At 35.2% G+C, this 24,753-nt stretch overlaps 1 protein-coding gene across 1 annotated transcript; it reads left to right on the top strand.

Annotated features, from left to right (window-relative positions):
* ATPsynD (ATP synthase, subunit D) lies at positions 1-23,442 on the top strand. Its single transcript, XM_089103555.1, has 4 exons — positions 1-175; positions 11,980-12,148; positions 18,838-18,975; positions 23,274-23,442. Exons 1-4 carry the CDS (start codon positions 54-56, stop codon positions 23,376-23,378), a joined length of 534 nt encoding a protein of 177 aa, XP_088959681.1. The 5' UTR covers positions 1-53; the 3' UTR covers positions 23,379-23,442.
* Positions 23,443-24,753: the final 1,311 nt, after the last annotated feature.

The raw sequence follows: 24,753 nt of genomic DNA, 5'->3' as shown, positions 1-24,753 counted from the left end.
AAGATAGCCGTCAGAAAATTTATTAACTTTTTAAATAAAGAAAATTTCCATCAATGGCTTCTAAACGTATTGCTAGGTCTAGTATAGATTGGGCCAAAATGGCTGAGTTTGTACCAGAAAGTCAAAAGGCTGTGTATAACCAATTTAAAGCAAAATCTGATGGTTATATAAGAAAGTAAGTAACTTGACTTCCACATTATGTAGGGTAAAAAACCAGTATCCAATTGACAAAATTATGTAAAACTAAAACCCTCACACGTAGAATTCTACTTTAGCTACTTTTGGCTATCTTGGAAAGGGGTTAGGTTAGGAAAATGAAGCTTTCAGGGATGAATCTATAGCCTAGTCTAAAGTATGTCCTGGGAAGGTAGGCTGTTTGGAAATACCTACTTCCACTCCTTTTCCTCTAGAGGGTCCTGAAATTTGCCTACATGACAGGTTTTGACCAAACAACATTCTACCTAAATTTCCAGTTATTCATTTAGGGTAAGACACCCAGTAGTTGGTCACCTGCCTATTCTCGGACAGAATGTAACTAACAGGGAACCTACCTCTAGGCTAATGTGCTTAGAAAGTTTTTAGAAGATGGCAGGTGTCAGAATAGGCAGGTGTCTAGAGGTAGGTTCCCTGTTAGTTACATTCTGTCCAAGAATAGGCAGGTGGCTGACTACTGGGTGTCTTACCCTATTTATTTTATTAGTACCAAAATACAGTAAGCTTTTACAGTTACCAGTTTCTTTTTCTGTGGCTTTAGTTCTGAAAGCATAATTCCTGTAATTTAAGTAAAATTTTAAGCCATATCAATGTCTTTTTTCAAAATTTAGGAAATGTATTTGCAAATCTTTAAAACCTTATAAATTGGGATTGAGCAAAGTTGTGAAGCTGAAAACAATTTTGTTCTACTTTATTTAAGCAGAAGATCTATTTTGCAAGGCTTCAGTTTTATAAAGCAGCATTCACAATCATGTCTAGCTAGAATCCCATGTCTAGCCAGAATTCAATGTCTAGGCAATGGCCATTCACAAGTAAAATTGGGTGCTTAGCTAAAACTACAAATTTAGTTTCAGATTGTCATTTGTAGCCAATCAAGAGAGCTTATGCAGCAAAATTTCAAAATTGTAATCCCTATTTTTGCTGTCATAAGATAATGGATAAGATAAGTGAAATGATTGCCTTAATGTGCCTCACTATTATGTCTAGTGTTGCATATTTGCCTAAAATAAAAAAAAACAATTACTGAGAAAACAAAAATTAAATTTCAGTTTAACAATGTAAACATAAATGATGAAAATAGTAGAACTTGACACATTCTGATGTGTCAAGCGCCTTGTCTAGCATGTCTAGCTAAGTGCTGAATTTTACTTGTGAATTGTCATTGCCTAGACTTTGAATTCTGGCTAGACACATGTCTAGACATGGGATTCTAGCTAGACATACTTGTGAATGCTGCTTAACACATATTTTAAAGGTTATCAACAGTCAGGGCCCTCTAGAGAGAGAAGGAGTAGAGGTGGCTACTTCAAAATACTTTCTCAGGACAGGCTTTAGCCTGCAGACCCATCACTAAAAATTTCATTTTCCTAATTTTGCCGCCCCCCCCCCTCACACCTTGTTAACAAAAAGTAATTGGGAAGAATTGTATATATCAATGAATAAATAAAAATCTAATCTATGCATCAATATGGTTATTATTAAAATTGTTTAAGATCAAACACTTAAAATTGTTAGTTTATTAACTTAGCCTACATTTAAGGACCTCTTTTTTCAATAGCCTAAAATTATCCTATTTTGACATTATATATCCTTTCAGTGTTTCAGTTTTATTCACATATTAATAGAAAGCTTATTTTCTTCTGATTATAAATGTGTACCTTTTATTGCTTGTCAAAACAGAGACCACATTTTTTAGTTTATGCTGACAAATCATTGGGGAAAATTTCACCAAGAAGGCAGGGCTCTTGTTACTGCCCTGATATTGTATGATGCTTTAGTAAAATAAGGGTGGTACAAAAACCCATCTCTATTTTTCCAGAATGCCAAAGAAAAGTGGTCTTTCCCAAAAAGAGGTCTTTTACCCTAGGTTAGCCTACAGTGAATTTTTGATTTTGATCAACTTGATATTACCAGATGACCTCCTTTTGGTAAAATTTTAGTTTAGCTACTTTTTTGATGAATTTTATTTCCCACTAAATACAGACAAAATGTCACTAGTGGAGTAAAATATGAAAAAAAATAGAGCAATAAGAAAAACACAGGTATATATATATACAGGACAACAAATAAACACCAATATTGCAGAGCATCATAAAGTTCATTTCCTGTTAAGCTTGTATGTAACCTCTCTACTCTTTTCTGAACAACTGTGTATGGGTCAGTTATATTGTAGCAGTTACTAATTGCTGTGTTACACTTCCAAGGGGGTACTCACAAGAGAAATTTATACAACCAGAAGAAGCAAAAACGCACCTACTTTTTGCTATCTTGGAAAGGAGTTAGGTTCAGAAAATGAAACTCTCAAGGATGGGTCTACAGACTAAAATAGCCTTTGTCCTAGGGAGGTATTTTGAAGTACCTATTCCCACTCATTCCCCCTCTAGAGGGCAGTGACCTGTAAAAATCTCTTTGTTATGAAAGTGAAACCTTGAAAAACAGACCTTCTGTTTAAAGAAATACAAGAAAACTGTTTTCAGCTTCAAGAAAATACAAGAAAAGTGTTTTTTTGTCAAAATTTTGGCAAATATGTTGCAGTTTATATTTTTGACTTACAAATAAAGTAATTCATTTGATGCTTTTTTGATGCTCTTTTTAAATATAATAATCATTTTTGTCACAAATGAATTTTACCCCCACCCCTATATATACCAATTCAGAGTATATATTTGCAAATTAGGCAGGTGGGGTAAAATTTATACTTGATGCAAATGAGATGCAAATGAGATGTAAAAAGATTGCCCCCCCCCCCCCAACAAAATGAGCTGCAGAATGCCCCTGCCCTATACATACCAAATTAGGGTATATATTTGCACATTAGGCAGGTGGGGATAAAGTTTATTTCTGATGCAAATGAGAGGCAAGTTTAAAATTTTCTAGATATTTTCCAGAGAATTACCTACAGATTGTTTTGGGTACCCAACTGATAGACGATATTTCAAACAGAATGCTGTACAAAAAGTGTGGCTCAGTCCTGATTTCTAAGGCTATAATGAGAGAAAGGTTGAGATGGCTAGGGCATGTTTTGCAGATGAAGGATGACAGATTTTCTTTTTTGGCCAACCATCTAGGGCTAAAACAGAGGTTGTCCTTGGTTGGGGTTGGGGAAAGTCATAAGGAAACATTTAAGGGAAATGGAAACATCCTGTGAGGGTGTAAAGAGGGAGGCTTGGAATAGATTGGAATGGAGGAGGAGCATGTGTGGCTGTGTTGGCCTCAGGAAGCCTGGTGATGTGATTCATAAGACTCAGTTTATCATGCAGAAAGGTCACCCTTAAATTGGTGACTTTTGATGCCTTTTTTTATGCTCTTTCCAAATATAATAATCATTTATTACCTTAAATTGCAGCTAGGAGCAATCTAAGGATTTCTCCTTGTTGACCTCCAGAATGATGACTTGAGTTGTATACAAAGTTCATTAGTGGCCAGGTGCTGTTCTATGTTCAGTAGCATCCCAATTGAGTTTGCACTCTCTGGAGGACCACTCAGCATCTAGCCTTTGTTTGAAAACATCAATGGATTCAGCAGTAACTGTCTTATTAGATAGTTTGTTCTAACTGTTGACAATACATGACTAACTTTATGTAGATATCAGCAAAACATTTGTCAATTTAGAGTAATAGTTATAAATTAAGTTTTTTGTGGAATAAGATTAATATAGGCCTAAGTCAATCCCTTTGGAATATTTTACTTTTGAATAATTGATTAATAAGCAAATGATATGTTTTTAACAAATGTTTAGACCCATTTGTAGTAGTGGTCTCTTATTTATGTAATAACATAAAGAAGTTATCTTCTAGGGCCCCTTTAAGAGCCAAAAAAAGAATATGCCCATAAAGCAATTACTAGGAAATGGTAGATTAAATTAGAAATGGTAGGCTATCTCTAGAGTAGAGTTACATTATACACAATTGCCACATTAGTGACACTTTTCTTTTTTCTGCTATGCATCAGTGAATCCAAGGTTTTTTACAATAGGAGAAGAATTTAGTCATTTAACTCATATTTGGTTAAACCTAAGTAGGCTAGGGCATGTACAGTAAGAATCATATACCTCTCCTTCTATCCATTGTCTAGCTTTGATTTATTTGTGCTGAACCTATTCTGAACAAAGCAGGATAATAAGATAAAAGCTTGGAATTGAGGGGCTTCTTACAATTTGAAAAAGTAGCTAAGTTCTAGGAATTGAACTTTCAAGAATGAATCCAGGATTTAAAATATACCCTGGGAAGGAGCTATCAAGCTACTAGGCTGTATATAGTCTTTCCTTATTTCTAGAGCTAGAAGAGTACACATCAGTTTACTGGTAGGCCAGTTTAAAAGGAAACTTGCCAAGGAAACTGTATTACCAGACAATTCCTTATTTTATGCTCTTTCATATCATTGTCACTGTAACAAACTCTTTCTTAGGCTCATGTCAACTCAGCTAGTAGGTAAATGTATAAGACCCAAACACCTGAAACAAAGAAATAGACATAAGCAAAAGTGCTTAGATAAACAATGATGCTTAAATTCAACCTTGCTAGCATTGTCACCTGATAGGTCAGTGTGGATGACCTGCCTTGTAGTTGATCTATTCTGCATGAGTTGGACTAATGGGTTCTACTTCTGTCTCCGGAGCACCCTGCCTTGATGATACAGGCTCTGTTATATTATGGTAAGCAGTCTCATGGGAATCAGCCTGCAGATCAGATGTGTTCTTGTGGAGTAAGACGCTCCTTGGCCTGCTGGGATTTTTGGAAGAATGGGAGCTTAGATTTGACAGTTTGCCCTGTCATATGGGTAAGTCACAGTTGGAACCTGTTTTGGTTTGATTTTTTCACCTTGGCAAAATGGACCCTTGTCAATCTTATTGTCTCTCAGGTCACCCACTTTTCTCTGTAAACTGAGCCAGATCTTGGAATCACTATTGATAATGAATTAAAATTCAGCACACATGCTAAGAAGTCTGCTGCTGGTGCTAATTCAACCACGGGGCTGATTAAGCATGCTCTTTCCACTTGTTCTCCTAAAGCCATTATCAGTCTTTTGTATAAGGGACTTTTGCATCCTAAGCTTGAAGTTGGAATATCTCTAGCCTCATCTTATTTTAAAAACAACATAAGAGTACTGGAAGATATGTAGAGACATGCCACCCAAGTGATATCTGGCATGCAGGAACTTTCCTACCCTGCAAGACTAGCAAAGCTGAAACTACCAGCTCTTTTGTATAGGAGAGGTGATGCCATTTTAACCTATGAGTTAATGATGGCTAATACACTCCCAGTATTATTTCCCACTGTTGATCCTAACTCAAGAACTAGAGGTCATTGGTTGAAACTTGTTAAGCAGCCTACCCTATCTAGAGTCCACATTCAATTTTTTTCTTCAAGAATCATCAATGCTTAGAATAAACTCTCTGAAAAAAACTCTTACTGCTGAATCTATCAAAATCTTTAAACAAAGACTGGATGCTGAGTGGTCCTCCAGAGAGTGGGAAGCTGTGGATCAGTATAGTGCATCTGGTTGCTAAAAAATCCTGAATTCAACTCAAATTGTGAACTCTGGAGTTCTACAAGGAGGAATTCTTAGATTGTTCTAAGCTGCTATTTAAGGTAACATGTTGTGGTGGAATTTCCCTCCTTCTTGAAGACAAATATAGTACAAACAAGGGTTGTCATGAGTCTTGCAAACCACTGCTTTCTTCCAGAGTCCCTGGTTTGTCAGCTAGATTTGCACTTTCTGGCCTGTCTTCAGTGCTTCCATGTTTCTTGCATGCTGAGTTGGGAGACATTTGTAATCTCCTTGGCTTCTGGGTTGAATAATAAAAGGTTTAGACCAATAGAATTCTGAATCATTTTTTGCCTCTTCATGACTGGGATTCTATTCAAATTTCTACTGTCTAGGCAGGTTTGTAAGTGGCTGATTCAAGAGAGCCAGGTTAGGGATGCATCTGTATAGGTTAATTATACATTATATGTTCCTAAAAATTTCTGTAGTTCTTCTTGGCCATGTGGTGCAGATGGGTTTTCAAATGCCTTTGTTTTCTGTGGTGGTGATACTGCTTGATGTCAATCTGTGTTTGAAGTAGGTAAGAAGGTAGCACCAAAGACACATTTTTCTCTATTGATCTATGCTCCAATGTCTTTTGTGGTTTAGAGTACTGCTCTTGGTTTTTAGTCATGTTCAGTATTGTTATGCCCATTGCCTGCTATGTAATTCACAGTGAGCCCAACATCTGGCTCTGCAAAAAGCGTCATCCTGTGCTGATCAGTCCAGAGGGTATAACCTTAAATCTCACTTACTAACAATACAGACAAATCAAGTGTATGCTGGTCATTGATGGTAAGACTGTGGGACATCTGCTGCATCCCATTGTGTAAGCTATGGTTTAGTTGCCCAATCCTTATTGGGATTTGAAGCTGTCAGTACTTTTTGATCCCTCTGTTGTGTTGCTTAGACCATTCCCCAGTTTATGATGTAGTTGTAGAAGAAATGTTTTTTTTTTCAAGTCATGGCACACTGGTAGAACAGCTTTGGTGAATGACCTCTGGAACTTGACAACCAGGTGGTCTTAAAGATGTCTTTGTAATCAGACTGGAGCAGCTTTTTGGTCATTATTACATCACCTCTTTGTTTTCTGCAGGTGAAAGGGCCTAGGATGGTGAAACGTCCTCTATCCTGTGCTGATCAGTCAAGATGGTATTACCTTAAATCACACTTGCTAGCAATATGGACAAATCAAGGGTATGCTGGTCAATGATGATAGGACTCTGATATTTTGTTGCCCATCTTTGGAAAGATTTGAGAGCCATTTGGTCTGTTTTATTAATTGGTGTGGAGATACACATTCAAAACTCAAATCTTGGTCATACCAAGCTCTTGTAGAGTTTAGTAACTTTTGCTGGGGATCTACTCATGATTGTGTGCTTGAGGATACAAATAGTTTGGTTAGCCCCTGCTATTGCAGCTTGGGTGTGTCAGTTAAATTTAAAGTCTTTATCTACATCAACCTCCAAATCCTCTTTCTGAGGTAGGTTTGGAAAGAGTACCTCAGAAAGTGAAGTTGCTGATGGTGTCTTAGGAAGGAAAGTTAGAAATGCAGCTGGGAATATTAGTGAAAAAGCTTTATGTTTAATTGGGAGGAGAAGATTTATGAATTATCTGAGTGATAGATCATATGAAAATAAGAGGAATATAAAGAAAGTGGAGAAAGCATTAGAATACAAACTAAGGAGGTGTGAAGTGGAGGCCATGGATAAAATTACTAGGGATCTTGAAGATGCAGCTAGATGGCATAATAGTAAAATATTGCACTGGCATGTTAATAAACTGGACTGCTAATAAACTGTTAATAAGATGGACTAGTCAATCTGGACTTCTCCCACTAAAACATAGGAACAGGGCCACAATTAGTGATAAGGAAAGAGTTAAAGAAAGATGCAAAGAACATTTTGAGAATGTGCTAAACCAGGCTAGAGTTCTAGGAAAGGATATGGAGGAAAATGTTTGTTACACCTCTAATATTAAGGAAAATTAATTTTGTGAGGAAGAATTAGTGACAGTACCAAATGGATTAAAAAATAATAACATCCCAGGGGCTGATAGTATGGTAAATGAGTTTATTAAATATAGTGGTTATGAGGCTAGAAATAAGTTACTGAAGATTATGAACATGGTTTTTGGAAAAGGGGAAGTACCTAGAAATTTTAGGAAAACCTCTGTATAAGAAAGGTGATAAGGGTAAGTGTGGTAATTATAAAGGCATTAGACTGGTTTCTGTAGGGGGCAAATTTCTTAGCATGATGATACTTTTTCGACTTAGAGATGCTGGAGACAAAATTTTAAGAGAAGAACAGTGCAGTTCTAAAAAGGGTAGAGGATGTGTTGACCAAATTTTCTCTCTTTATGTGATAACAAACCCAGCTTGGGTTTGGCATTGAATATAAGGTCTTCATCTACAACAACCCCCAAATCTCTTTCTGAGGTACTCTTAGAGATTGGTTGTCTTACACCAGCATTTGACGACATTGAGTATTGCCATTGCAGGTTATTTCTTCCAAAATTGAGAACCTTGCACTTTTCAACATTAAAATCAAGCCTCCATATATTGGTCCATTTGCAAAAGCTGTCTAGATCTGAATGCATTGAAGTCACACTGTATTGAGGTATTTCTTCCATCTGTATCAGTTAAGCATGGTGTTGAATGTTGTCAATTCTAAGGAGGGTTTGTCCAGCACCATCAACCAGTACCCATTTTGGGTATCTGTCTTGTAGAATTTCTTGGAACCTTTGCACTTTGCTGCAACTTCATCAAAAAAGTGTATAAGGTAATACAGTCTCCCAATTACTATGCGCAAGTCAAAATGATCAAAACAGATCCTGAGTGGCCCATTGACCTTTCTTGCCTGGACCACAGAACTCACCCACTGTGTTGCCTTGGTCACTTTTTCTATGTTCCCAAGTGACTCCAGCCTATTCAGATCCTCTTTGAACCTCACTTGGAAGGCAGGATCTCACTTTTGTGGCTGTACAGTTGGCATTGTACCCTCTTTGAGGTGAATCTTGTAGGTTTTAAGCAATTTTCGTATGCCCTCAAACACCTCACTGAATTCATTTAAGAGATTTTGTTCTCCTGTTCCGAACTCCTGTTCTGATAGAGCTTTTTTGTTGATGATGAGGACAAACTTTATTAGGTGAAGTCATTTGCTGGACTGGCAAGTGAAGACAGGTGCTTTATTTGCACATATCATATGGAAGGTATGAATCTGGGGGTTTTGTTCTTGTACTGTACTTCAGTGTTACCTAGGTTACCTTTAGTTGTCCTCTGTTTTAGCTGGTCAGCACATCATTTGTCAGCTACAGTGCTGGCTTTCTTGCAAATTTATTAAAGTCATTGAATGGCAAAATTTTGGCTTTGACTCCAGTGTCTGCGTTTAATGCCAGTTCACTATTGCGCTCTGCCAGTCTTATTAGCATGTAAGATTTTTCCAACTTTACTGGAGATGGGATCAATCATGAATTTCATTCCTCAGAAAAGCAACCATAATGTTTGGAAAGGTCATAAAATAGGGAGTGTAATTGTACTACTTTTATTTTATGATACCAAAGATTGTATAGATGACATGTCTCTATGCTTATCTGAATTTTAACAAAAAACTATTTTAGCCTTTGTTAATTATTGGTTTTGATTCTATTTTTTATTGGCTCTTTACTATGCAGTTAATATTATTCCAGTGGGACTTTGAGCCATATCAAGGACTTTTTCCTTAATACAAATAATACATTTTCAAGTCTCTAAAACTTTACATGTCTAAATCAGGATTGAACAGAAGTATATGGCTAGAAACACTTACCTTTTGCCTCATTTGAGCAGTTCATCTTTTTCTCAGTTTATCACTTTTATAAAACAGAAAAAAAAGGCCAAATATTTTTATTACTTGAAGTGAGTCATTTTAATGAGAGGTCATATATATTGAATGAGGTGGAGACCCAAAACCATGCCCTAGTTCCAATCAACTCTAACTTAGACCAGCTTAGAGAAAAATATCCTTCAATTATCACCAAATATTTTAAAAGTCAGGTTTCCTATCTATTAACTTGTAGTGGCACAGTGGATTGATGCTCTTCTTGACAATATAGGGTTTGAGGTTTAATTGTAGCTGCCACAAAGTTGGGCAAGATGCTTTCTACATGTCCCTGTAAAAAGACCTAGAAAAAACCGCCAGGATTTTGCCCACTTTGAGAATGGATTAAGATCAGCTTGGATGGTTATGGCACTTTGTGGGTGCCATATGTTTGTGGGTGCATTATGGATTGGACCAATTATTTTGGAATTATTTGCATACAAGCAAATTTTATTCACTATGATTGAAGGTGCATTGCTGATGAAAATATTGAATAAAGTTAGACACAAAACTATTCCTTGGGGCACTCCACTTTTTACATCTGTTGATTCTGAGAAGAAGATCAATCCAACATCTCCAAATATTCTTAATCCCTGCTTTCTATTGGTAAGAAATTGGATTGTCCAGTTGACAAAATCATCATAGATGCCCATTGTACAGAGCTTAGAATTTAGCCTCCTGTGACATACTTTATTGAATGCTTTGATAGATCCAGTTATATCATGTCCACAGGCAATCCCTCATCCATAAGTTTTACAACATACTTGTATGTATCAATGAGGTTAGTGTCCTGATTGATTGGGTGGAAGTCCATGCTGATTAGGTAACAGTAGATTGTTTGTATTTAAACTAACCATAATAGCTGAATTGACTATACCTGTGAGTAGTTTCCCAATTGCTGATGTAAGACTAATTGGTCAATAATTGTTAGTTTCATCTCTATTGCACCCTTTGTGTACAGGCGTGATGCAAGCATCCTTCTAATCTTGTAGAATATATTTAGTACTTAGGGACTATTGGGAAAGTAGAGTGAGGGGGTGAGACAACACTGGATACATCTCATTTAGTAGCCAAGGGGGTACTACATCTGGTCCTGTAGATTTATCTGACTTAATCTTCTTCATTTGGGTTTCTACATCATTTTTGGTGATATTAATGGGCGCCATACCTTTTAAAATTTCATACCTTGAAGGATCTGGAATTGGAGTATTATCAGGGACAGTAAATGCCTAGGTGAATTGCTTATTTAATGTATTGGCTATCTCCCTTTGGTCACAGATTTTTGTCCCATTTAGTAGAAGTTGGGTGACAGAATGCCTACCAGGGTTACCAGATGATGTATAGCTCCAATTTTTTGGAGGGCTAGGTTTTGTAGCAGCTGCTACTGATTCTTTATATTTTTAAGTAGTTTTTCTAGTAAGACTTCTTAGTATACATGTGTTTTGTAAATTCAAATCTATGCAGTACAGTCTAAAGCTGCTACCTATGGCAATGTGATTACTTGCTCCATATGGTGGTAGGGGGTCAATACTTATTATAGATTCTTGGTCTTTTACTAGCAAAAGATCAAGTAATGATACACTTTGACCTTCTTCAAATCTAGTCTGGAAGCTAACTGTCTGAGTGAGTGATTAAATGGACATTTGAGATATGGTTTAACTAAACTATTATCTGAGAATCCAGATCCATTGACCCAATGAACATATGGGAGATTGAAGTCACAAACAATTATCATATTGGCTTGATGCTTCATTTTATTATCAAATTAATGTACCAAATAACAAGAAGGGATGCCAAAAGCTGCTGAAACACAAGACAATTGGAATAGGATCAAAAGTGTTTTTCACATTACCTCAAGAATGGAAGAGCTGATTGATGTGCATTTGCTTTAAACTGTTACATTTTCAGTTCAAATGTTTTAAAAGGCAATTGTTAAATGAAACACTTGTAATTACCCCTTAATTACTTTTGTTGCACTCGAAAATGTTTTCAGTAAAGTCCTACAAAACTTCAGTGTAAATATCAGAGGGTTAAGGAGGGTAACTCCCTCATTAACAGAATAATTAGGAAGGGGTTTTGGACCTAGGCTCATATTGATATGCTGTTCTAGGGCTGCGACTGAAAGTTTAATTACTTTTCAGTCTTTCTATACATTAGGCTGTGCGTGTTGAAAGTGTTAAGTATGTAAAGTTGTTGATCTGCATATGCCTTAAAGTAAAAGCAATTGATTTCAAACTGGATAATTAATGCTATTCTAATTTGGAAAATCTAAAGCTTCACTTTCTCTTTAGCTTTTCAGACCTTGATGTCTAAGAAATAAAACAATTGATGTAAGTTCTGACTATTCTGGTATTCTGTTTTTTTTTATACATTCTCTTTTAAGGGCTTTGTCATATCCTGAACAACCTTCTCCAATTAATTGGGAACACTATAAGAAATCTCTTACAAATCCAGCTATGGTTGATGCATTCAAGAAACAGTATGAAGCTTTGAAAATACCTTACCCAGAAGATAAAGTCAGTTCTCAAATTGATGCCCAGGAAGCAGAAGCAGTAAGAATTTTTTCTTTTGTATACATGCTTAAATATACTAAAAACCCAATCCAAGATTGATCTCTTGTAACACCAATGGCGTTGATTACAGGGGAAAGGGCGGGGAGGCAGGGCATTTGCCCTGTTGAAAAAGGCTCTTTTGGGGGTTTCTTAGTTGAAAAACCCTTTTTTTGTATTTTATGTAGAAAAAAATCAACAAATTTGCCCCCTCTAAACTTTCAAAAATACACACATATACCCTCTAAATTTTAGTGTATTGAAGCCACTAGGTAATGTCAGGTCCAACAGAATTTAATATATTTAGAAATGGGTTTTTCTGAATAAGTTTGTAAATCATGACATTATTGTGCCTTTTTTTGTGTGTGATAGAGTTGGAAATTTTGTTTACCTAAGCCTTTTACTCTCTGATAAAGAACAGAAATTACAATAAATAACCGAGTTAAACTCAAAACGAGCAGAAATTAACATAAGTTGGGCTCAAAACCCCTATGCCTTCCAAGGACAGAACATAGTTTACACTTTACTGAAAAAAATATAAATGATTTTACTTTTATAACTTTAATAAATCAAATAAAATTAACATTTTGGTTACTAAATATCAGTATATGTATATTAAACTGACAATGCACATTCATTTGTATTTTTTCAGTGAAGTGCAAATTATAGTCTGGCCTTAGGAAGGCAAAGGGGCTTTGAGCCCAACTTATGTTAAATTCTGCTCGTTTTGAGTTTGACTCGGTTATTTATTGTAATTTCTGTTCGTTTTGGGTTTCATTTATTTATCGATGCTGATTTGTAGTAATTTCACGCTTGGTAGATTATTTGATTATATTTTTGCTCATTTTTCTGTTTAATGGAGTTCTTTACTTTTCTTTGAAAAACTTATTTTCTGGAAAAAGTTTTTTTTAACTAATCTAGAAGTAAAAGATATCCTCTTGTAAGCTTATAAGTAGAAGTGGTAATCTCACTAGACTCTTCCTTTCCATTTTTCTTAACTAATTAATTAAACAAAAAATTCCACAAAATAAGTTTTTCAAAGAAAAGTAAAGAACTCTATTCAACAAAAAATGAGCAAAAATAAAATCAAATAATCTATGAAGCGTGAAACTATCGCGAATGGAGTTCTTTACATCTTTTCGGTTTTTTAAGACTTTATAGTTTGGTCTGCTATTTGTATGCTGGCAGTTTTTAACAACATACAGTCTTTTAAAAATCTGGATACAAATAGTAGTGTATAATTTCGTTTCATACCTCCTTTAGTTGACCTGAAATGGAAAACTTGATACCATTTGCAAAAAAAATCTGCTTACTTTCTTTGATAGCTTGGATGTACTTACGCTATTTTGAATTGGTAAGAGCAGAAGTAGCCCCGAAAGATTGAACATATTACCCCCAGTCATTCTTGGGATACTGCTGAGATACCTTATTGGGAATAAACATTAACACAGTGCATTTTGATTTAATCTTAAGGCAACATCTAGTTTTTAAATATAAAGGCAAATGGGAGGGTGGACGTGGGAGGGGGATTAGTTGCCCTCCAATCACTTTCGACTATTAAAAAGGGCATCAGCCCTTTCTATTTTCAATCAAATGAGCCATTTTCGAAGTTCCTACGACAACTCCTTCGATACGAAGTGCCCTGGTCTAAACAACAACAACAACAAAAATTATACATTATATCCACATCGATCTTTACTATAAAAATTTCAAGCTTTCCAATCACTTACGACTATTAAAAAGGGCACTAGGCCTTTTGATTTCCAATCGAATGAGCCCTATTTGAGTTTGTTCGACAATGCTCTCTATAATCACCTTATATGCCCACAGGGCATAAATTACAACCCTTACCCTAAGGGCTGTGCGGGTGGTTATCATCCTCTAAGACATAATTTCCAGAACTTCAAACTACGTTAAACAAAAATGGCTATCTCAAAATTTTGATTGGAAGTGTTTGGGAAAATGGTGGGCGTGAGAAGGGCGTTAGTCGCTCTCCCATCACTTATAATTACTAAAAAAAAGGCACCAGCACTTTTTCCTTCCAATCGAATAAGCTTTTTTGAAGTTTCTACGATAACACTTTCAATACAAACCTTATATGCTCCCATGGAATAACTTAGAACCCTTGCCCAGAGGACTGGGAGTGGGGGGTTGTCTTCTTCAAAAACCTAATTTCCAGAACTTTCTACTATGTTGAACACAATAGCTATCTGAAAATTTTCATTGGATGTGTTTGGGGGAATGGTGCGCGTGAGAGGATGGTTAGTTACCCTCCAATCACTTTCTACTATTAAAAAGGGCACTATCCCTCTCAATTACCAATTGAATGAGTCCCTTTTGAAGTTTTTATAACAACTCTAACTATAAAAACCTTATATGCCCCCGGGGCATTACTTACAACCTTTGCCCTTGGGGCTCTGGGGGGGTTGTCATTCCTAAATTCATAATTTCCCGAACTTTCAACTACGTTGGACAACATGGCTATCCCTAAACTTTGATTGAATGTGTTTGGGGAAATGGTGGGCGTGGGAGGGGGGTCAATTGCTCTCCACTAATTTTTGAATATTAAAAAGGGCAATTTCCAAACAAATGAGCCCTTTTTGAAATTTCTGCTAAGACTTTCTATATAAACCTTATATGCCCCCAGGGCATAACTTACAACCCTTGCACTGAGGGCTCTGTGGGGGTTATCATCCTAAAAGACCCAATTTCCAGAACTTTCGACTACGTTGAACAAAATGGATATCTAAAAATTCTGATTGGATACGTGTGGGTAAATGGTGGGCGTGAGAGGGGGGTTAGTTGCCCTTCAATCACTTTCGGCTATTAATAAGGGCACTAGTCCTTTCAATTTCCAATTGAATGAGCGCTTTTTGATGTTTTTACAACATCGCTTTCTATATAAACCTTAAATGCCCCCAGGGCATAACTTATAACCCTTGGCCTGAGGGTTGGGGGGGAGAGGTTGTCATCCTTAAAGACCTAATTTCCAAAACTTTCAACTATGTTGAATAAAATGGCTATCTTAAAAATTTTGATTGGGTGTGTTTGGGGAAAAGGTGGGCGGGAGAAGGGGGTTAGTTGCCTTCAAATCACTTTTGACTATTAAAAAAGGCACTTGCGGTTTGAGTTTCCAATCGAAAGAGCACTTTTTCAAGTTTCTACAGCAAAGATTTCAATAAAAACTTATATGCCCCCAGGGCATAACTTATAACCCTTGCCCTGAAGACTGTGAGGGGAGTGTCCTGCTCAAATTATAATTTCCTGAACTTTAAACTGCGTGAAACAAAATGGCTCTCTAGAAATTTTGGTTGGATGTGTTTGGGGAAAAGGTAGGCATGAGAGGGGGGTTAGTTGCCCTCCAATCACTTTCGACTATTAAAAAGGGCAATTTCCAAACAAATGAGCCCTTTTTGAAATTTCTGCTAAGACTTTCTATATAAACCTTATATGCCCCCAGGGCATAACTTACAACCCTTGCACTGAGGACTCTGAGGGGGTTATCATCCTAAAAGACCCACTTTTCAGAACTTTTGACTACGTTTAACAAAATGGGTATCTCAAAATTCTGATTGGATATGTTTGGGTAAATGGTGGGCGTGAGAGGGGGTTAGTTGCCCTTCAATCGCTTTCGACTATTAAAAGGGCACTAGTCCTTTCAATTTCCAATTGAATAAGCGCTGTTTGATGTTTTTACAACATCGCTTTCTATAAAAACCTTAAATGCCCCCAGGGCATAACTTATAACCCTGGTCCTGAGGGCTGTGTGGGGGGAGAGGTGGTCATCCTTAAAGACCTAATTTCCAAAACTTTCAACTATGTTGAATAAAATGGCTATCTTAAAAATTTTGATTGGGTGTGTTTGGGGAAAAGGTGGGCGGGAGAAGGGGGTTAGTTGCCTTCAAATCACTTTTGACTATTAAAAAAGGAACTTGCGGTTTGAGTTTCCAATCGAAAGAGCACTTTTTCAAGTTTCTACGGCAAAGATTTCAATAAAAACTTATATGCCCCCAGGGCATAACTTATAACCCTTGCCCTGAAGACTGTGAGGGGAGTGTCCTGCTCAAATTATAATTTCCTGAACTTTAAACTGCGTGAAACAAAATGGCTCTCTAGAAATTTTGATTGCATGTGTTTTGTGAAAAGGTAGGCATGAGAGGGGGGTTAGTTACCAAGCAATCACATTTGCACATAAAAAAGAGCACCATCACATTGAATTTCCAATCGAATGAGCCTTTCTCGAAGTTTATTCAACAATGTTCTCACTAAAAACCTTGTATGTCCCCAAGACATATCTTAAAACTCATGTCGTGAAGGCTGTGGGGGAATATGCTCCTCAAAAACATAATTTTTGTGTGAAAATCAACTACCCTAACCAAAATGGCTATCTCAAAATTTGGCTTAGATGTGTTTGGGGAAATGGTGGGCGTGGGGGGGCTAGTTGCCCTCCAATCACTTTCGACTATTAAAAAGGGTACTAGCCACTCTAATTTCCAATCGAAAGAGCCATTTTCGAAGTTTCTACGACAACTTGTTCGATGTGAAGTGCCCTGGCATGGAAACCAAAAAAAAAAAGAAAAAGAAAATAATAATACATTGTGCCAACATCGTTCTTTACTTAGGCAGCGCGATTGCGCTGCCTATGATATATTATTAGATATTATTTATTATTAATAGTATTATTATTTATAATTTTTTTTAAATAGTATTAATAACATTATTATATTAATATTATTATTAAGTTATTATTTATAATATAGTTATTATTTAGCATTAGTACTATTAGTTTAGGTAATCTCACTAGACCCTTCCCTTCCACTTTCCTCAACTAATATATTATGCCTTTAACTATGATTAGTAGTATACTTGTACAAAATACAATGGGTCAGAATATCCTCACCACTTAGATTTTACCCCCCCCCCCCAAAGGCTCATTATTCACCTAGAAAAAAATATAGTAGTTATGACTATAAATTGAACTTGTTTTATGTTGTTGATTCTCTTCTTAGAGAGACCCTTTGATCCTCCTGTTCTTTGTCTTTTGCCTGTATGTCTCTCATGTTTACAATGCACTTCATAACCTAAATATGTTTTACAGAGTTTTGTCAAAGCTTTTGGTTATATAAAACGCATGGCACTTTTAGTGCAGCCCAAAGATTCAAATGTTTTCAGATATGATGTATACATGGTTGAAAATATGACTAGTTTTATTTCAGATGATGTTTTTCAGTTCAAATTTCCAAAGGCTCAACTATTATATTTTATTCACTTCTCTCTCTAAGTTTATTTGAGGCCTGACAGTATTTTCTGGAGGACATTCTGATGATTTTTTAAGGGAACAGCCTCTTCCACAGTTCTTTTTTTTTACCCAGTACCAACATATAGAACAAGGATAATTGCTCTTATATATCACATTTGGAAGAAGTAAGGGGAGAGGGAGGTTTGATGCAAAAACGTATGTTTCAATAACATAGCAAATTTAAAGCTACAAGTTTTTCTGTGTTGGTGACATTATGCATATAGCAATGTTTCTTGTGCTGCTGAATGAGTATATAAAGAGAGAAAAATAGAACCAATTGTGAAACTAACATTTGCTATTTTTGTGAGTTGGCCTTCTTTCAAAAAAATTGAATTCTCTGCAGTTGATTTAGACTTGCTTAAATTATTTAAATTTGTCATATGCTATTTGTTAGCTTCATTTTTTTTTTATTCAACAAACATGCAAACCCAAGGTATACAGTGAAATTTTTGTTATGCCTGTTAAGGTTCTACTTGATTCCCTACTGCAAAGATAAAATGCCTGTCAGATATCCAGTCCTTGCTGTAGGTAAAGATCCCTTTACACCATAATGCCTTCTGAATTAAATCTTTGTTAATTATTTAAGAAAAAACTGTGAATTTATGCAACATAAATTGTAATTAAGGGTTTGCTTCTGATATATTTCAGGGACAAATACTTGTCAAATATTCTGACTTGTTCTTTCATAATTAAATCATTATGTTCTGCTGGTCTTACGGGGAAATTTAGGCTGTTTGAAATAACTCAATGATGAATATCTCTTGTAACCATTTTGTAGAGCGTAATCTTGGTAAAACCTTAAAGAATATAAATTCTTTAATGCATTAAAGTAATAAGGTAGAGCACCTTCTTCTTCTTCTTCTTATTAAAAACAATCTTTTACTGGGTGTCTACATTTCACCAACAATATCTCATTGGCCCTTTTTTTATTTATCATCAGCTATTGATAAATTATCAGCATTTTTTCATGGTTTTCGGCGTTTCATTGAGAGAATCTACTATGATAATGAAAAAATTGCTTAAATTGGTGATTTTGATTTTGAAAATTCCCAGTGTCTGCTCTTTTTAATGGTATATATATTTTATTTTATTATGAGTAAACTGCAGTTAAACTTTGTTTATCTAAAGCCAAAGCTGCCTGTGTAGGTTCTGATAACTTGTACTTTACCTTTTTATGGATTTTTTTGATTATGTAAATTATTAATTTTAGGACAGGTCATCTTGATCACACCTTCTAATTTTTTTTCTATCTGTGGCTTTTGACCTAAAGTTTAAGGTGGTGTTTTTTTTTTTTTTTTACTGTATATGTTGTATGCAAAAAAGAGAGGGAGAATCAAGTTTATTGTCTGTTACAATATAGTGTCTATTTTGATTTTGTTCTTTTTCTTTTTAGAAAAAAGAAATTGCGAAATTTATTCAGGAATCCAAAGGAAGGATTGAAAACTGCAAAGCTGAGCTGGTCAAGCTTGGCCAGATGGTACCATTTGAACATATGACCTTGGAAGATTTTTATGAAGCTTTCCCTGAAAAGGTGTGTTTTTTTTATGTATATATCTTAGAATGGTGGTTCACTTTGCTGCCACAGGTATGACGTGTAGACTAATTATGACCCAGCTTCGGATTTTAATATAATGAATGACATTATAATAATATTAGATTATTATACTTTTGAGTGAAATGGAATCATTTATCGTAAAAGTTTTAGTAAGACCCAAGACAAGGCAATAGGAGCCTTAAAATCCCCAATTAATACAAAAAAAGACTGAATATTTTTGCTATTGAAGATTCCTCAAGAAGAAGAATGTTTTTTTTTTTTTTGAAGCCAGATTGACAAGATCTATTGAAGATTTTCCATAGTCTACCACTTGAGGAAACAATAGGAATCTCCCGACAATAGGAATCTCCCGAATAGGAATCTACGAAGCCTAACAACTCACCCCAGCATTGAGCCGCCTTAGGCCAACACAGCTGCGTACGCTCTTACCTTCATCTCAATTTATTTAAAGCTTGACTCTTTATCCCCTCCCATGAAGTTCCAATTTCCTTCAAATCCTTTTTAAGACCTCTTCACACTCCGTTTAGGGACGATCTGCTTTTTGTTTGGCCTTAGGTGGACCTCAAAAAGCACAACAGTTATCTGCAAAAAGTGGCCTAGCCATCACAACCTGTCTTTGTTTATAACCCTAGAAAGTGGGACCAAGCACCGTTTTTCGTAAAGCTTATTGTTTAATGTTTAGCCATTCAAACAAGTATCTTTAAACTATCGTTAGACAATTCCTTTGAAAAATATGTACTAAATTTGTGGGTATGAAATTACGAAGGGGAAACAAAACTTGGCGTCAGTCCTTTTTCTTCGTCTCCCTTTTCTCATTTGGTTCCAATTCCCTCTAACTTTCCTGGAAATATAAAACAAAAGTATTCGTAAGCTTTAAATTTTTCTCAAAGAATTCATATCAAGACAGAAATAAATATCTAGCACATGGGCTACATACAAAACTGTTTTGGAGCATAGGTAGTACATATAGATCAAAGATACTTTTTTTCCCTTTGGGATCCTTTATGTGCCCTATAAGAGCATTTCTAGGAGTATTGTCTGTAGTAAATATGTAGTAAATTTTCCCCAGCCCTTCAAAGCCACCGCGTTTTCGAACCATGCTTTTGAACACTTTCATAACCATGGCTAGGAAACTTAAAATATTAGAAATGTTTGTTCAAGAACATTGAAGCAGTGTTGTTTTTATGTCTTCAAATAGCTGTTCTCTTTATTACTGAGCATTCAGAAGCCAAATTGATTAAGCATTTTCAAGATTTTAGCTTCAAAGTACTTTACTGACTCTTCACTTTAAATATTTGTTAATAAAATATTTTTCTAAAAACAAGAATAATGGTGGGCATATGACATACCCACATCGAGGGGGAAGGGATTCAAAAAGAGTTGAAAAAAGGCAAATCATACGGAAATTCGGAACGCAAATAGCTGAAAACCATTAGGTGTTGGCATGGGTGGTCTCCCCATCCATTTATTCCTGCCTTAAAAAAATTATTTGCTAAATAATTTATTGAGCTTCATTTTAAGAAATTTTATTCTAAAACTATCCATTATGATTAAATCGGAAAAAGATAGTAGCATAATAATTCACTTTTTCACATTTTCAACTTTTTTTGCTTTAATAATTAATTAATCATAGAGTTTCACTGGAAATTCCTCTTTTTGGGGGAGTTCTATTTCTACCATACAAAATAGATATTCGGAGGACGCCTATTAAAATAAGACTTAAACCAGGCCCACCCCCTTCAAATGTGAAAAAAATGTTAAAATATGAGCTCCTTGAGAGGAATAATTAGATATAACTTGGTCGCTTATTTTAAGGGCAGGGAACACATAGTTTGACATACTTTAAAGATTAAATTTATTACTATTTTTAACAACTGAGAGTGTTGTAGTTTTAAAGCGATAAGTTGCAAAAAAAAAAAGCAGAAGAATGCAGTTACCTTTCAAAACAATGCTGTAAACCTAAGTTATTGCTAATATTAATATATATGTTATAAAATTATTGTCTTTATAATTTAGCTTATAGTAGAAACCGAAAAAGAGATTTCTTATGAAACTATAACAAAAGATGTAAGAAAAAGAATGTAGAGCGAATAATTTTTAGGTAATAAAACCCAGCTATTATGTAAGCTAAGACCTCTGCTTAGCTGTCAGTGATCCTCAGTTTAAGACTTAGAAATATATAGAATAAAATGCACAAAACAAAATAAACAGACAAACCTCAAAAAGCAAACTTAAAAGAGCTACCTAATCACATCAACTGCCAAAAGTCGACTGAAATTAAGACCAACTTCAAGATGTGACTGACGTCTAAGATTTAATGTTAACAGAAGAACATTTGAAAAAGGACTGCCTTTATTGACAACATTGTAGGTGTTTGAGTTCTTTTATAATTTTCTGATATTAAGGAAACAATGGCCGAAAACTAACACATTATTCTTTGAATAATAAGGATAATATTGCTTAAACATGTAAGCTAATAAATAATTAGTAGTTTTTTCAACATTTAAAAAATTCATGGATTAAAACTGTTTATTATTCTTTTTAGCCACTTTAAGGAATAAACAAAATATTACATGTAGTAGATAATTTTTGCGGTATTTCCAAACGTAATAAATGGTGTCAATCTAATTTCAAAACAATTTAACACCTGAAATTCGTCCAAAGGAATCTTTTCCATAAAAATCATAAACTACCTCAACATAAACTTTCTAAATTTCATACCTCCTCTGCTTTTGAAAATTACCTTAAACAGCCACTGTTTAATTTACTTAGTGAAACCAGACAGATATTTTTCTCTATCTCGCATTTACATTGCCCACACTCATGCTTGTTTATATTGTCATTATTTTCTAAGGTTAATGTTCCCTACATAACTTTGTCGTATGTTACTTTCCGGCGGTCTTACGGTTGTAATATTCCAGTGTAAGATGCAATTTCAATATCATTTAATAGCACAAATTATTTTTATCCATCAGCAGAATTATACTTTTGAAATTAGGTTTCCATTTTTTTTTAGATTAAAAAAGAGGTTGAAAATCATTCTGTAAGACAAGTTAAGTAATATCATAATTCTGGCTCTGTGAATGAATATAACTGAAACTGATAGATTCAGCGTTTTTAAGTATCTTGTCCTCTTGATGCCAGTTATAGCTGTAGGCTTGCCACAGAATCACATGTTTCAAAAGTAACATTAGCCTTGAACTGGCCCAACTATTAAATTACTACTGTATATGGTTGATTTGAAGTGCAGAGTATCTGGAATCCACACAAGGATATTTAACATTTTATGTAAGAGTTAAATAAGATAGATGGCGCTGTTTGTAGCAGTTTTTGTCTGTAGAAATTTAAATGAGAACAAAATACTTAAAAAAAAGAAATACATTCTTTATCTTATTAATGGAGTTTCACTTTGGAACATGCAACAGAGTATTGTTACTTTTTTTGTTAGATGCATTAATACTCTTTTCTATTTCAAGTTGGTTTATTACCTTTATGGAACGAATATACTTTGATAGATGCACCAGTGAACAGAGACTCACTCAGGGACGTATCCAGGGCGGGGTCTTAGGTCCCATGGCCTTCGAATATCGAAAGATTTCTGTCTTTGCCACATTTTGTTTTATATAGTTTGCCTATTTATTTGCATTTCAAGAGTTTTCACCCTCCTTTGCCGAAATATTTTCCCCCAAAGTAAATTCCTACACACATACCTGACCCCACTAGATGCAAAAATCCTTTAGTAATTAGAAGGTTTCTAGCATTGCAATTGTTTTATTTTTTTGGGGGGGGGGGAATTCACCCTGTCGATTTTTTTGGCCTTTGAACAATGTTGTTTAAATTTGTTAAGAGATCATCCTGAAGAGAAACTTGCGCGTGGGCTCCATTTTAAGTATCTCCTATGCACTTGTTTTCCCTAGCCATTAAAGAATAACCCATGGTAAGATTGAAGTTTAGATTGTTTTGGTAGTATAGTTTTTGTTTAGATTGTTTTGGTGTTGTAATTTTTGTTAGTGTTCAATCGAAAAATGACTTTTATTTTATAGAGCGCAACAGTTTTTGACATTTGAATTATAAAAGTGGTTTTGCATTGTCGTTTTATTACCTAAACTACTTAACATAAGAAAATAAAAGGGTCTTTTATTGGTCAGCTAAAAATAATCCATCAACCAGAAATAATTTAAAATTCTTAAGCAAACCTACAGCCAACGCAAAGCCACTATTAACTATAATAAATAAAAATATAAAACAGCTTATAGCGTCTGTTTTTTTTTCAGGCACTTAATCCGGATAATCCCAAATCATTTTGGCCTCATACCGAAGAAGACACACTGGAATTCAAAGAGAAGAAACTTAGGGAATTCAGAGATGAACACCACTAAATCAATTCTGTTGTTAGATATTATTTTCAAATCCTTTATTGGAATTAAAATGTGTAAACTTTAATTTAATCCTACATTTTTGTTAAATTTCTTCTGTTAGGGGAGGTAGAAGTGGACACATTAAAACACGATGCCTATATATTTGTGGTTTTGAATTAGATACGTCATATTTGTTGTGATAAATGTAAGGGTGGAACGGTTCATAACATATTCCTTCCAGGAAAGCGAACTCCTTCCATTATTTAATAAATGTATTATTGAAATACCATTAGCTTTAAGTTATTGTAGTGAATAAATATACGTATTCGAAAAATTCACTGACGAAAGAGAATAAAGAGGTAAGATGGAAAACGAGAAACAGATTTTACAACTGATAGAACTTGCTTAATTAAGGGGGTGCTTGCTTTAATTTTTACATAGTGCCTTTTGAATTGTCACAGCCAGTGTACGTACGATATTTTGCAGTTTCTTGTGTAAACGTGCAATTTCTTGGAAAATGTATACAGATCTTTGAGACACTAGTGCTGATATAATTCGTGGTTATTATGGTTGTGGCATGCACTTCAACCTAATGAAGAACAAAGTCCAGCCCATCGCCCCATAGAAACACTTTCAAAAAACTGTCAAGATAGGAAGAACCTCCATGTGAAGCTGATTTAGGAATGGTAGCGATTATTTTGATTTATCTTAAATATAAAAGTCTACTGCGGAAACAATTTAAAAGGAATTTCTAACAATAGCCTGAAACCCCACAAAATACTGTCAAAGCGAAATGAAAACTACACCAGTGACATTCCCATAGCCAAAATATCTCAAAGAGAAATACAGTCCCCCATGTTGAGCAACAAGCAAAATAATTTTCGGATGGAAAGGAATCATGTGACTCCTTTTTTTTGTCATAGCCTATAAAGAGTCACTAATGAAACAAGGAAAATATTAACAGTATTTTTCAGTAAGTCAAGTACAAATAGACTTATTAATTGAGGCGGGACTAATAGCCGTATCTTGTTTAACCCTTCGCTTTACGGCAATAAAACTGGTGAGAAGTGAACCGCAACGCACCCTAACATGAAAATTTCAATGAAAATGCCACGAGCAAAAACTAGTGAAAGGACCAACTATATTATGAAGGATTGGAAGAGTGGTATGAGAATGAAGTGCAGAATTAAAAGCCTTACTAACTCAGGTAGAGACTTTCTTAGTCAAACGCTACCTGAGATTAGGTAAATGCGCATTTTGAACGGCCGTGCCGTTTTTGAACCCAATCTGACAATCACCAAAATTGCAACGCTCATTGATAAGCGGGAAGAATACTTTGAAGAAATTCGTTAATAATCGAATAATGTTAATTGATCTGTAAGAACTACAAGCTGAA

This window comes from Artemia sp. Qi Xiang Cuo, chromosome 17, assembly GCF_049724085.1.
Source record: "Artemia sp. Qi Xiang Cuo chromosome 17, ASM4972408v1, whole genome shotgun sequence".
Classification (NCBI taxonomy): Eukaryota; Metazoa; Arthropoda; class Branchiopoda; order Anostraca; family Artemiidae; genus Artemia; species Artemia sp. Qi Xiang Cuo.
Note: the sequence above shows the minus strand (reverse complement) of the source record. Positions and strands in the feature narration are given on the sequence as shown.

What these genes read in the sequence shown, in the direction of transcription:
- ATPsynD (XM_089103555.1), top strand. Translation starts at nt 54, where the DNA reads ATGGCTTCTAAACGTATTGCTAGGTCTAGTATAGATTGGGCCAAAATG. An exon ending in TCTGATGGTTATATAAGAAA is followed by an intron (nt 176 to 11,979) that starts GTAAGTAACTTG and finishes TTCTCTTTTAAG; the next exon opens with GGCTTTGTCATATCCTGAAC. An exon ending in ATGCCCAGGAAGCAGAAGCA is followed by an intron (nt 12,149 to 18,837) that starts GTAAGAATTTTT and finishes TTTTCTTTTTAG; the next exon opens with AAAAAAGAAATTGCGAAATT.